The 15242-nt window shown below is 37.7% G+C and overlaps 1 protein-coding gene across 1 annotated transcript; it reads left to right on the top strand.

Annotated features, from left to right (window-relative positions):
• The first annotated feature begins 406 nt into the window (after positions 1 to 406).
• On the top strand, positions 407 to 13468 carry LOC109078630 (mannose-binding protein-like). Its single transcript, XM_019093877.2, has 4 exons — positions 407 to 721; positions 8070 to 8165; positions 11833 to 11916; positions 12034 to 13468. The coding sequence occupies exons 1-4, from the start codon at positions 544 to 546 to the stop codon at positions 12420 to 12422; spliced, it is 747 nt and encodes a 248-aa protein (XP_018949422.2). The 5' UTR covers positions 407 to 543; the 3' UTR covers positions 12423 to 13468.
• The last annotated feature ends 1774 nt before the right edge of the window (positions 13469 to 15242 follow it).

Below are 15242 nucleotides of genomic sequence, written 5' to 3'. Positions count from 1 at the left end.
CAATGTATTGTTGACTATTGCTATATACCCGTGTTACTTATGGTTTTGTGGTCCAGAGTCACATATTACTTTTGAAAGGAGTAACTATCGAGTAAGTAATTAAACATTTGAGTAATGACTGTTAAACACACTGAAAAACTGATAAGAAACAAAATCACAACATACACAACCACTTATTCAATTAACAAATATGCATATGGTTTACTGCAGAGTGCATCAGCTGAAAGTGTCTAGGCTGATTATACAATGAATGAAAATCTACAGATGGTATTAAATAGGTTAATGGGTAAAAGTTTCTCTGAGGAGCTCAAGCGTTTGAAGTCCTGGTTTTTTTTTTTTTTTTTTTTTTGAATGTTCAAACACAGTAAATTTACATTAGACAAACACGGGGCACCTATCAGGACCCAAAAACACTTTTTCATCACAAATCGCATAGGCCTATAAATCAAGAGAACATAAATAAAGACCAATAAACAGATCTGAAATGGATTTAGCATTGCAGCAACACAGTTCTTGCCGTTTCTACAGTGAACAGTAGACTAAATGTTAAAGCATCAAATCTTTGCTGTGCTGCTCCTAATGGAGTTTATGCTGCTAGCTGCAGCTCAAAGTAGTTGTCCAGCTTATGCTGGGGTGCCGGGCACACCTGGACACAACGGCAGCCCTGGCAGAGATGGAAGAGACGGGTTTCCTGGACCAAAAGGGGAAAAAGGAGATCCAGGTTTGTGCTTTTAGCAGTTGTTTTGTTGTGTACATCTTGGGTTTGATGTAGTCGAGGGCGTTGTTTTGGTTTGGATATATCCTTGGGGGGGTTGAAGTGTTAACTGTTTTAGTAGAATCCGGGGGTCATGCTAACTCATAAGGTTTATTTATTTGTTGGTTTGCTTATATATTTATTTTTGTGAAATGGTCTTTTGTGCTATTGTCTATGCAATAAAGTAACATCATAGTTAACAATTACATGTTTACAAAGAATATATATATATATATATATATATATATATATATATATATATATATATATACAGTATATATGTGGAAGCTGAACAGTAGCATGCTTAGGCTACTGCATGACAGATGGAGGCGCCGGTGCGAACATTTGCACTTAAAATACTTCCGTCATTTTTGGCCATACAGATAAGAGTAATGCATCTTTTGTATGTAAACACTCTACATTTATTCGTGTGCACTCAGAATAACAACGAAACGTTGCACTTTTTCCACCGTCTCGGACTCTGTGAACTTGAGCGCATCACTTCAAAACTCTCTGTATTCTTGCCTTATTACAGACATCAAAAATATATCTATAGAGCAGGGATTGTCAAATCTGGACCTCGAGATCCACTTTCCTGCAGAATTTGGCTCTTACCTTAATCAAACACACCTGAGCATGCTAATCAATGCCAATCAATGTATTTGGGATCATTAGAAAATCAAAGGCAGGTGACTTTGATAAGGGTTGGAGCTAAACTCTGCAGCGCATTGGACCTCCAGGACAAGATTTGAGGAAGGAGATTATAGAGAGTGAAACGTTTAAATGAACCAATTCAAATAGCAAACAAATATTCTCAGATTATGTAATCTGTATTAAACCTGCATACAGGCGCATACTGCGGAGTTTATTGTAGGCAATTAAAGGTTCATTATTATGATTTATATGGTTTATTAATAAAAGTGAGAATAATAGTCAACTAATGCTTAAAATGAACGACTACTAGTTGACCAGAAAAATCTTTAGTCGAGGGCAGCCCTATTATTTAGGCACTTATAAGCTATAGTTTGACAGAATGTTCTAATTCAAGCTAACTTAAAATTTATATATATATATTGATATTGTTTATTTCTTACTCCTTAAAAGTTCATCAGGCTCTTTAATTTATGCCATTTTTTGGATTATATGAAGGCCATGTACCATAGTTCATGGACTATAAGACTAGCCTATTAATCATTACCAGGCCAATAATGACTTTTTTTAATTAATAAATTTAGCCTTTGCAACCCTCTACAATGGAGTCAGTTTCCCACTAGGTGACTAAAAAATGTCTTTAATTAGCCAATGCCTAGTAAATTTTCAGATTTTACTCGCCGATGATTGAGTTAGATGCAAAGAATAAATTTAGCGCAGATATACAGGAGCATCTCAATAAATTAGAATATCGTGGAAAAGTTCCTTTATTTCAGTAATTTGACTCAAATTGTGGAACTCATGTATTAAATAAATTCAGTGCACACAGACTGAAGTAGTTTAAGTCTTTGGTTCTTTTAACTGTGATGATTTTGGCTCACATTTAACAAAAACCCCCCATCTCAACAAATTAGAATACTTCATAAGACCAATAAAAAAACATTTTTAGTGAATTGTTCGCCTTCTGGACAGTATGTTCATTTACTGTACATGTACTCAATACTTGGTAGGGGCTCCTTTTGTTTTAATTACTGCCTCAATTCGGCGTGGCATGTATCCTATCAACAATAGGCACTGCCGAGGTGGTATGGAAGCCCAGGTTTCTTTGACAGTGGCCTTCAGCTCATCTTTCTCATCTCATCTTTCCTCTTGACAATACCCCATAGATTCTCTATGGGGTTCAGGTCTGGTGAGTTTGCTGGCCAGTCAAGCACACCAACACCATGGTTATTTAACCAACTTTTGGTGCTTTTGGCAGTGTGGACAGGTGCCAAATCCTGCTGGAAAATGCATCTTCAAAAAGCTGGTCAGCAGAAGGAAGCATGAAGTGCTCCAAAATTTCTTGGTAAATGGGTGCAGTGACTTTGGTTTTCAAAAAACACAACGGAACAACACCAGCAGATGACATTGCACCCCAAATCATCACAGACTGTGGAAACTTAACACTGGACTTCAAGCAACTTGGGCTATGAGCTTCTCCACCCTTCCTCCAGACTCTAGGACCTTGGTTTCCAAATGAAATACAAAACTTGCTCTCATCTGAAAAGAGGACATTGGACCACTGGGCAACAGTCCAGTTCTTCTTCTCCTTAGCCCAGGTAAGACGCCTCTGACATTGTCTGTGGTTCAGGAGTGGCTTAACAAGAGGAATACGACAACTGTAGCCAAATTCCTTGACAAGTCTGTATGCCTTGACCCAAGCCTCAGTCCATTCCTTGTGAAGTTCACTCAAATTCTTGAATTGATTTTGCCTGACAATCCTCATAAGGCTGGTTCTCTCGGTTGGTTGTGCATCTTTTTCTTCCACACTTTTTCCTTCCACTCAGCTTTCTGTTAACATGCTTGGATACAGCACTCTGTGAACAGCCAGCTTCTTTGGCAATGAATGTTTGTGGCTTACCCTCCTTGTGAAGAGTGTCAATGATTGTCTTCTGGACAATTGTCAGGTCATCAGTCTTCCCCATGATTGTGTAGCCTAGTGAACCAAACTGAGAGACCATTTTGAAGGCTCAGGAAACCTTTGCAGGTGTTTTGAGTTGATTAGCTGATTGGCATGTCACCATATTCTAAATTGTTGAAATAGTGAATTGGTGGGTTTTTGTTAAATGTGAGCCAAAATTATCACAAATAAAAGAACCGAAGACAAACTACTTCAAACTACTAAACTATTTCAGTCTGTGTGCATTGAATTTAATACACAAGTTTCACAATTTGAGTTGAATTACTGAAATAAACAAACTTTTTCACGACATTCTAATTTATTGAGATGCACCTGTAATTTTAATGCCTGCTCAGTTCGCATTAAACACCGCCACTTAGCAGATAGTGCACTCTGTCGCTTTCTATCACACGCACACTCAACGTGAGAGAAAGATATGCTGTGTAAAGAGAACTGACACATTCAATTTAAATGGTGTTGTTTCTTTACTGAAAGAAAGTCTGATGGACAATCTGAGACAACAGATGGAGCATGTTCAGCCTGTGAGAAACACCTTCATGCTAAATTGGATAACCTACTTGTAGTTAACAAAGATCTACATGCACAATGTCAGCATTTCCAATATTCAATAATGACAAGTGGCCTGATGACAGAAAACAACTTGAACTATTGTACGGCAAGGGGCTGAAGCTACTCACTGAATGGTTCAAAGATAAGCTTCTTCAATCTCGATGTCAAGTTGAAGAAATCCCTGGGGAATGGAGATGCTTGAAAAGGCGAGTGTCTAATGATCTTCATGGCAAGTCCTACTTGGGCCTGTACCAGACGTTGTTGCTAAAGCAACCCTACAGAGATGAAATGCAAAACATTGTTCATCTTGTTCAGATTCTTCTTGTTCCTCCAGTCAGCTCTGCCAATTGCGAAAGAGCCTTTAGTGCCCAAAAGAAAAGAAAATCAAATGTCTGCAGCAGTCTCACATCCTCACGTCTTTCAGACCTGATCCTCATTTTAACAGAAGGCCCAGAGCTTCAGCAGTATGATCCATCATCAGCTGTGGAGAGGTGGCTGAAGTTGCAAGAGAAAGCCATTTGCTAAGAAATGGTAGATTAAATCCAAATGCAATCATAAAGAATAATTCAGACAGACAAAGTATGTTTTGTTTTGTTTAATTTATTTATTTACTTTTTTTGTTCAGTTGCATTGCTCATGCATTTCATGTAAAAAGTCTGGCAAGTAAAATAAAAAATTAACTAGCCAATGGTGACTCAAGCTTCATTGTGTCTGTAGAGAAGTGGTTCTCAAACATTTTTGGTCGCGCCCCCCTTTATATCTATAAAAAAATCTGGAGTCCCCCTCCCCCCTTCCCAAATCCCCATCCTACCTCAGACTACCAAATAATTTCACTAAACATTATGAATAATTTATGCTTTTTAAAAAAAAAAAAACCTACAGTGAAAAAAAGCACCTGCATCACTTGAAACATTGAAAAATATCATAGAGAGAATAACTGTTATTATTATTATTATCATCTCTGACATTTATTTATTTATTGTGGGTTTCATGCTGTCTGCTAGGCATTGGACACACACAGGCTTTCCTCCTCACCAAAAACATTAAACACCGTCTACACCGGACGCGAACAGCAAAATACAGTAGAACCCATTATAGTCAGTGACGCTGTCTACACTGGACACGGCACGGTGCGACGTGACAAAACCCGACATTAAACTGATGCATTGTTCTATTTATGATGTACTGACACAAAGTTAAAATTATTTGCAACAGTTGCTTTGTTGTGCCCAGTGTAGACTTGCAGCGCAACATGACAACTGTAGCGTCCGGTGTAGACACGGTGAGTGAAGCCGAGAGTGAGATATGCCTCGTCATATTTTCTGCATTTAGCTTTTGAATGAATGCCTTGGTCTGTGCGACTTCATCTATGGCTTTTCTCTTACCTTTCACAAACTGATCCATCTCCCATTCTAATTAATGTCCTTTGGCTGTTTACTGTTTTCTTTTTCTGCTGATGGCCCCACACTTTGAGAACCATTGCCGTAGAGGGTTGCTTTGTTATCAAGAAACAACCACCTGCACATATAGAACCAATAGCTACAACATGCCACAGATGTAATATAAATCTATAGGGAAAAATCTATTCCCTAAACAGATTATCTAATATAAATTCTACAAGTTAAACTAAATTTTACACAATAAATAAGGCTACAATAAAACAGGTCATTGGGTCATCGGATGCCCATTTTGCACAAGTTGATATGATTCTTTAGGGTCTTAATGAAAAGTCTGTAACATACTTTGTTTAAAATTTTTCAGTGGTAGTGTAAAAAACACCCTTTTTACCCTGTCAAAATCAGCTCTATTTTCAGCATGCTGTTCTAGTCCATGTTGCTTTAAATGCTAATGAGCTCTGCTGGCCCCGCCCCTCTCTTCTTTTGGGTGATGAGCAGACTGTAAACTTCAACCGCTAAACTTGCTAACTAGCATATATTAAGAAAGGCGATTTGCAAAGATTCATTAAAAACCCTTATATTCACTTCCTCTGTAGATGAAGCTGGATCACGAGTGATTCACGCAAACTTAAATGCATTTAGGCAGATCGGGGATCGGACATTTCCTTCAGGAACGAAAGTAATATTAACTTAAACCTCTGCCTCTTTAGCGGCTCAGATGTCGGGAGCGAATGACGACTGATATGTTCATTATTACATCCAACAACAAAACATCTCAATCGCTTAGGTGACGTTGTTGTCTTCCCATGCACCAGATTCGACACTATGACGGACAGCTCTCAGCTCACTCAGGGCGGGTCTAAGGTAAGACGGCCTTGTGAATCACCTATCCTGGGAGAGGCCTGTGCAGAACTACGTCCTTCTGAGAGGAATCTCAGAACAGCCTGATTTGAGAAAGGGAATATTTAAATAGGGATTTAAAAAAAAAAACACTGGGTGGATTTTTATCATTATAGGGTGGATGTGTGCACACACTTCCAACACACATTTGAGTTCACACAACAAAAGTGAATTTTGCATCCGATGACCCCTTTAAAAGATTTTAATGTATGCTAGTGCTGGTTCAAGACCGTCAGTCATCAGTCTTTTTAGTTTATTTGCCTTTTTAGCACAGGTGTAAAGAATACCTAAAAACTATACTTGAGTAAAAGTACAGACAACCATTAGGCCTACATTCAACAACTCACAAGGAACTAAAGAAAAACTAGGGCTATATATACACACAGGGGCTAACAAGCATAAAGCCCCCTTCACACCAAGAATAATAATTATAAATATAACGATATTAGCTTCCACACCAGCGGACAATATTGTCTGATTATTTTAAGCTGATTTATTTACACTTGTCTGTCACTTTAAATTCTCGAGCTCATTGATAGCAGGATTGATTCTGATTGGCTGTCATTGTTTTTATTTTTCATCAGCTGGAAAAAATCATTTTGAAAATGATTCCAACGATATCGTTTGTCTGTGCCTTTATTGTTATAGTTGTGGTATGAACTCTTCTATTCTTTAATATTGAGAACGTTTTTTAGAACTATATCTTTATCGTTATCTTTATAGTTATCATGCTTGGCGTGAGCAGGCCTTAACAAGATAAGACACACCTGAGGAGACTAATCAAGAGGAACCAATGGGACAAACACCACGGGAGACAGGAAGTGACATAAAAGTACAGGGCACGGCACAGAGAACATGTAACAAAAACAAGAAAGAGTTGATTTGTGAGGAGAGCAATCACGTTTATTTTCTAAAACTAAATTAAAACTGAACACCTCAAAATTACAAAACAAACAAATAAACAAAATCCTTCAAAAAGGTCTCTTCAGTATAATGGATAAATAAAATAATGTTAAGTAAAATTAAAAAGCCGAAGCCTTCTTGCACTGGATGTGCTGGTTTTGGCCTCATTTCTGACTGTCCTCATCTCATAAAACACCTGTGATTCACAAATACTTGCATTCACATAAAGTAGCCTTTGGGTGAAGTTTGGGTGAGTGAGGGCAAAAAGCACAAGATGTAGTACTTTCAGTGACCTGTAATAGGCAGTATCACATCTTTTGTAGCAGAAATGAACTGCTGCAGAAAAAGCTATGTCCACTGTCCATGCAAAAATGTAATGTGTAACTGCAACACTCATTTCAAAAAATATAGAAAAAAAAAGAACACAAAACACACACAAAAAAATATAGAAAAATAGAGAAAAAAATTCTAAAAAATCTTATACACACAACAAAAACAAAAAATACAAAAAGATACTCAAGTACAGTAACTAATTACATTTACTCCAATACCTTACACCTCTGCTTTGTAGATACTGTTCGACTTTCTTTATAGCATTTTAAAGAGGTTGTTTCTCTAAATAAATCAAGTAGATCACATATTTGACCATCAGCTTCGCGATAGGAAAGGCTTGCGCAAATCACACTTCTTGAGCATGCTGGTGAACGCATAGGGTGATTCGCGCGGCGCTCTTGAACATGAAGTTAGCACTTATAAAAGCACAGAAGGCGCAATTTAAATAATTAATTAATAGCCTGATTTGAGGTTTCCATTAGCCATGATATAATTATTTTGGGTTGGGGGGGTTATAATCCCCTAACCCCCCACCCCACCCCCACAAACTACGCCCCTTGAAGTAGTGCGACTAGTCTGTTCATGTCATGTTCTAATGCTAAAATGAGATCTCACTCTGCAGGAGTTGGTGCGCAGGGACCCCCAGGTAAAATAGGACCACCAGGGCCAGCTGGTGCTGTTGGCCTTAAAGGGCAGAAAGGAAGTCTGGGTCCACAAGGTGAAATAAATACATTTTAACATAAAATAATAACATGATTATATACAGGTCCTTCTCAAAAAATTAACATAACACCAAAAAAAACATTACATTCCATAAATTAGTGATAAAAATTAAACTTTCATATATTTTAGATTCATTGCACACCAACTGAAATATTTCAGGTCTTTTATTGTTTTAATACTGATGATTTTGGCATACAGCTCATGAAAACCCAAAATTCCTATCTCAAAAAATTAGCATATCATGAAAAGGATCTCTAAACGAGCTATTAACCTAATCATCTGAATCAACTAATTAACTCTAAACACCTGCAAAAAATTCCTGAGGCTTTTAAAAACTCCCAGCCTGGTTCATTACTCAAAACCGCAATCATGGGTGAGACTGCCGACCTGACTGCTGTCCAGAAGGCCATCATTGACACCCTCAAGCGAGAGGGTAAGACACAGAAAGAAATTTCTGAACGAATAGGCTGTTCCCAGAGTGCTGTATCAAGGCACCTCAGTGGGAAGTCTGTGGGAAGAAAAAAATGTGGCAAAAAACGCTGCACACCGAGAAGAGGTGACCGGACCCTGAGGAAGATTGTGGAGAAGGACAGATTCCAGACCTTGGGGGACCTGCGGAAGCAGTGGACTGAGTCTGCAGTAGAAACATCCAGAGCCACCGTGCACACGCGTGTGCTTTTGAACCAGAAACAGCGGCAGAAGCGCCTGACCTGGGCTACAGAGAAGCAGCACTGGACTGTTGCTCAGTGGTCCAAAGTACTTTTTTCGGATGAAAGCAAATTTTGCATGTCATTCGGAAATCAAGGTGCCAGAGTCTGGAGGAAGACTGGGGAGAAGGAAATGCCAAAATGCCTGAAGCCCAGTGTCAAGTACCCACAGTCAGTGATGGTTTGGGGGTGCCATGTCAGCTGCTGGTGTTGGTCCACTGTGTTTTATCAAGGGCAGGGTCAATGCAGCTAGCTATCAGGAGATTTTGGAGCACTTCATGCTTCCATCTGCTGAAAAGCTTTATGGAGATGAAGATTTCGTTTTTCAGCACGACCTGGCACCTGCTCACAGTGCCAAAACCCACTGGTAAATGGTTTACTGACCATGGTATTACTGTGCTCAATTGGCCTGCCAACTCTCCTGACCTGAACCCCATAGAGAATCTGTGGGATATTGTGAAGAGAAAGTTGAGAGACGCAAGACCCAACACTCTGGATGAGCTTAAGGCCACTATCGAAGCATCCTGGGCCTCCATAACACCTCAGCAGTGCCACAGGCTGATTGCCTCCATGCCACGCCGCATTGAAGCAGTCATTTCTGCAAAAGGATTCCCGACCAAATATTGAGTGCATAACTGAACATAATTATTTGAAGGTTGACTTTTTTTTGTATTAAAAACACTTTTCTTTTATTGGTCGGATGAAATATGCTAATTTTTTGAGATAGGAATTTTGGGTTTTCATGAGCTGTATGCCAAAATCATCAGTATTAAAACAATAAAAGACCTGAAATATTTCAGTTGGTGTGCAATGAATCTAAAATATATGAAAGTTTAATTTTTATCATTACATTATGGAAAATAATGAACTTTTTCACAATATGCTAATTTTTTGAGAAGGACCTGTATACAGTGCTGTGAAAAGGGTTTTGCCCCCTTCCTGTCTTTTAACTTTTTTCTGCATATTTGTCACATTTAAAAGATTCAGTTTATCAAACAAATTTTAATATTACACAAAGATAATGCAAGTAAATACAAAATGCAGTTTTTAAATGATGATTCCATTTATTAAGAGAAAACAACTGTCCAAACCTACCTTGCCCTAAATGAAAAATTAATTGCCCCCGACTGTTAAATCATGAAAGAACTGTAATTAACCACATTATTTTAGAAAGCTGGGTTAAATTTCACTAGCCACACCCAGACCTGATTACTGCCAGACCTGCTGAATCAAGAAATCACTTAAATAGAAGCTGTCTGACAAAGTGAAGCATTCTTAAAGAGCAACACATGCCGTTCAATCAGGACCACTTCCGTCAAGTATATTTATGACAATTATATTGCATACAGTTAGTGTTGGCGGTATGGTTATGTTCTGGGCAAGACTCCACACGCCTGTCCATGCAGCCATGCTTGGACATAGCGGGGAGAGCAGCAAGACAAACCCCCCTGGGGTACAGAACAGAACCATTATATGCATACATAATTACAATTCACAATTACATGAGTTATAAACGAAATGTGATAGAGACTGCTTCCAATGAAGAGACTGTAAAGAAAGAACAAAGTTAGATTGGATTACAGGTTCAGTAGGTGGAGTTGGGGTTGGAGGAGGGAGTTAATTGCAAGCAGCGATGCGACAGAAGAGACGCTGAAGAATGGGAATTTAAATAGACCGCATGTGATAGGTGTCAAGACTGGATTGGTACACGTCAGGAACAGCTGACTGTCGGCTGATGCAAGCGTGACTAACGTGGCCTGACCGAACTGACGCGATGCTGAATTGATCTAAAGAAATTCAAAAACAGATTAGAAACAAAATACTTGGTATGTATCAGTCTGGAGAGTGTTATAAAGCCATTTCTAAGGCTTGGGGACTCCAGCAAACCACAGTCAGAGCTATTATCCACAAATGGAGAAAACTTGGAACAGTGGTAAACCTTCCCAGGAGTGGCCGGCCTACCAAAATTACCTCAAGAGCGCAACGACAACTCATCCAAGAGGTCATAAAAGAACCCAGAACAACATCTAAAGACCTGCAGGCCTCACTTGCCTCAATTAAAGTCAGTGTTCATGATTCAACAATAAGAAAGAGACTAGGCAAAAACAGCCTCCATGAGAGAGTTCCAAGGCAAAAGCCACTGCTGACCAGAAAGAACACAAAGGTTTGTCTTACATTTGTCAAAAAATATCTTGATTATCCCCAAGACTTTTGGGGACTTTCTGGGGCTGTTTTGCAGCTTCAGGACCTGGACGACTTGTCATAATTGATGGAACCATGAGTTCTGCACTCTATCAGAAAATCCCGATGGAGAATTTGCGGCCATTAGTTGACTTCAAGCTCAAGAGCACTTGGAAAAATAAAATTAAAGTTTTGGAGCGCCAAGTCAAAGTACAGACTGATTGAGATGCTGTGGCATGATCTTAAACCATCCATTCATGTTCGACAACCTTCCAATGTCACTGAATTAAAATAATCCTAGAAAGAAGAGTGGGCCGAAATTCCTCCACGGTGATTTGAAAGACTCGTTGCCCGTTATAGCATATGCTTGATTGCAGTTGTTGCTGCAGAGGATGGCACAACCAGTTATTAGATTTTTAGTTATTTAGATTAGCAATTACTTTTTCACGTAGTGCCAGGCAGGTTTGGACAGCTGTTTTCCCTTAATAAATGAAATAATTTCACTCATCATAACTGCATTTTGTATTTACTCAGGTTATCTTTGTGTAATATTAAAATTTGTTTGATCTGAATTATTCAAGTGACAAATATGCCAAAAAAAAAAAAAAAAACAGCAAGGGGGCAAAACCTTTTTCACAGCACTGTATACACGCACACACACACACACACACACTGTGGACAGAAAGTCCATTTGTGTCTTTTTCACATTGCATCATTGCATAAACTCCTTAATTTTCATAAGAACATAATTTCACTGTGTCTTTTTTTTCACAGGCACTGCTGCTGACATTAATTTAATTACAAAACTTCAATTAGACATCAAAAAACTCACAGACAGACTCAGTGGAATAGAGAAAGGTATGTTACTTCTAAACAAATAGTAACTGCCTCAAAGTTTATTGTTGTGGAAAAATATTTAAGTTTAGTACCTTGCTGTTAACATAGTCATTAATCAATATTTAACCTTTATGTGAGCTTCCAGGTTTCGCATATTTAGGAATATTGGAGGAAAATACTATGTGTCTGATGGACTGACAGCAAATTACAATGATGGATTGAAGTTCTGCACAAATGCAGGGGGAAGAATTGCCCTGCCAACAAATGAAGAGGAAAATACCTTGTTAATGTCATTGCATGCTGTCCTTGGATCTTCTTACATAATGATTGGAACAACAGACAATCAGATAGAGGGGACATTTGTAGATATGCACAATCAACCTCTAACTTTTACCAAATGGATGAAAAATGAACCTAATGATTATCGTGGAAATGAGGACTGTGTTGCCATCTATACAGATGGTGAATGGAATGATGTTAAGTGTGACTCACAATGGCACGTGGTGTGTGAATTACAAATTGAATAAATTTCGGAGAACATTTAAAATAATTATTTAGTTTTATACTTAAATTGTGAGTAAAAATGTTATGGTTTGGCTACAATCATAACTTTAGCCTTTGCCTTCTGCATAAGCAAAGCTTCAACTTCACTCCTGGTTATAAGAAAATCATTCATTAACATTTATATAAACATTGGATCTTGTTGTTTTGTGTAAAAATGTGTCAAATCAATTTTTTGTGTGTATGTTTGGACATCTAGATATATTTGGATTCATCAAATTACTTCTACACTATAAGAAAAATAAGTCAAATGGAAAAGTTATTGATCATTTTCTACCTTTCTGTTAAGTTTACAGATGTTTCCTTTAACCCTACAACATAATACAAAGTGTAATTGACAACACAGAAGAAAAACGCCACCAAAAAAATCAGTACCGACCATATTTTTACGGCACGTATATTTAAATATAGTTCATATAGGCTATATTTTGCACAAATCAAGATAATAAGTGATAATACTGATATTGTGATTTCTCAGTTATTTAATTGTATTATTAATTTGATGTTAAAGGTAATGGAAAACTACAAACAGTTATTTTTTTGACAGAGGTGTCACTTTAGGATCAAAACCAATTGAAAATACTGAAAAGATAAATAATAATGAACCATGACCACAAATGTAAGCAATAATTAACTGCATTCAATCATGCAGGAACTGAGCCCTTCACAACTTAAACTGAGCTTAAAGTGTGTCCAAAAGCGTTTTCTCTATAACAGATAGCTAAATGGGTTAGTAAGAAAAGCTTCTTTCAGTTCAGGAGCTCAAACATTTGATGTCCTTGCCTTCTTTCAGTTGTTCAAACAGTGCATTTGCATTAGACAAACTCTGAACCTATCAGAAAAAGTGACCTTTCATCTGTAATAAAGTTGATAGAGCTCGATTATTAGGTCATGAATCAAAGAATGCGTTTTTCAGTGCAAAAACAATTATTGTAAGTTGCACATAAATTACAGGACAACATGTGACTGACATATACAGGTTGAAAACTAGTAAAATGATACAGTATTTGTTTCTCTTTGTTATGTCATTGAACTCTGGGTAACTAGGTTATGTCACTGAAATTTGGCGAAGGGTTTTCTAGAGACTGTTCTCTTTTAGTGCTGATCCCCTGATCTGTTGATAAGATGCTTCTGGTAAGGATTTTTAAAAGCAAACAAAAGAGAGAAGTACATGCCAGTAGGTTGGTTTGCTGTCCACTCGCAGAAATTTTTTTTTTTTTTTACTTGTTTGAAATCAATATTAACATCAAACCTCGTCGTTATTAAATATCGTCAAACTCAGAGTGAAATAAACATTTTTACGACGTGAAAATAATGCTATAAACGGTAAAAAAAAAAAAAAAAAAAAAAAAAAAAAAAAAAAAACTTCCTTTGGACTTAAGGGTGCGTACCTACTGCCTGAATGCAACACTGCGGCAACAGAAATCCTGATTGTGTCCACAAGTGAACAGCAGATGGCGCTGTTAAAGCATCAAACCTGTGTTGCTCCTAATGGAGTTTATGTAAACTCAAACTCAAAGTAGTTCCAGCTTATGCTGGGGTGCCGGGCACACCTGGACACAACGGCAGCCCTGGCAGAAATGGAAGAGACGGGTTTCCTGGACCAAAAGGAGAAAAAGGAGATCCAGTCATAAAGTTTGATGTAGCTGTAGAACATAATACTGAAAGGTAAGGTGACTGCAGATCAGAGAAATGAGATTTAATCATCACTCAGGAGTTGAGGCACAGGGACCCCCAGGGAAAATAGGACCACCTGGTGTTGCTGGCCCTCAAGGACACCAAGGGGATCCAGGTCCACCAGGTTAAAGCACAGTGAATTATTATTTATTAAAATTTGTTGTTATATATAATTATTAAAGAGAGAAACAAGATTAATTTTAAACTTTTATATTTGAAAAATATATATTTATTTAAGCAAGGTGTCTAGAATAAAAAAAAGTCAAACGTTTATACAGTAGTTGCATTAGGTTCAAGAAAAAATATACTTCTTGGTATTTTCTTCTGATGCTTGTGATTTTCACTCTGCTATGCTTTAACAAGAGCATTAGTAATATAGCTTCAATCAGATGTCAGAAACCTAACAGACAGACTCACTGTAGTTGAGAAAGGTCAAATTCTCCTACATAAACAATGACTGCACTATGCATGTCTTGTTTATACTTGTAAGAATATTTAATTTATTAAAATATTTAAGATAATGCTTTAAAAAAAAAAAAAAAAAAAAGTTTAGTCCTAGGATTTCGCCTGTTCAGGAAAGTGGGCCAGAAATATTACGTGTCTGATGGGCTGGTAGGAAATTTTGAAAAGGCACCGAAGTTCTGCTCTGACATTGAGGCTAAAATTGTCCTGCCAAGAAGTGAAGATGAGAATAAACTTCAACTGCTAACTTCAATGCAAGCTGCCCTTGAGCCTACTAACGTATATGTTGGTGCAACAGACAGAAGGAAAGAAGGGCATTTTGTGGATATGAGTGACCAACTATTAACTTTCACCAACTGGAAGGAAAAACCCAATGATTATAATGGAGCAGAGGACTGTATAATTATTTACAAAAGTGGTGTGTGGAATGATATTGACTGTAATTCAGAGTGGCATGTGGTGTGTGACCTGTGAAACAGATTATGAATTGTTACTGCTCTAATGTTTGCATGAAGAAGGAATAAATTAAATCATATGAAAACAGACTGGATTTGCATCAAAGTTTACTGTCATACAAATTCAGGTACAGTTCAGCAAAGTTTTTAAACAAAAAACATTAATTAATTGACAGGAGTCATGTGGATTAC

This window comes from Cyprinus carpio, chromosome B2, assembly GCF_018340385.1.
Source record: "Cyprinus carpio isolate SPL01 chromosome B2, ASM1834038v1, whole genome shotgun sequence".
In the NCBI taxonomy this organism is placed as follows: domain Eukaryota; kingdom Metazoa; phylum Chordata; class Actinopteri; order Cypriniformes; family Cyprinidae; genus Cyprinus; species Cyprinus carpio.
This window is presented reverse-complemented; position numbering and strand designations above follow the sequence as displayed.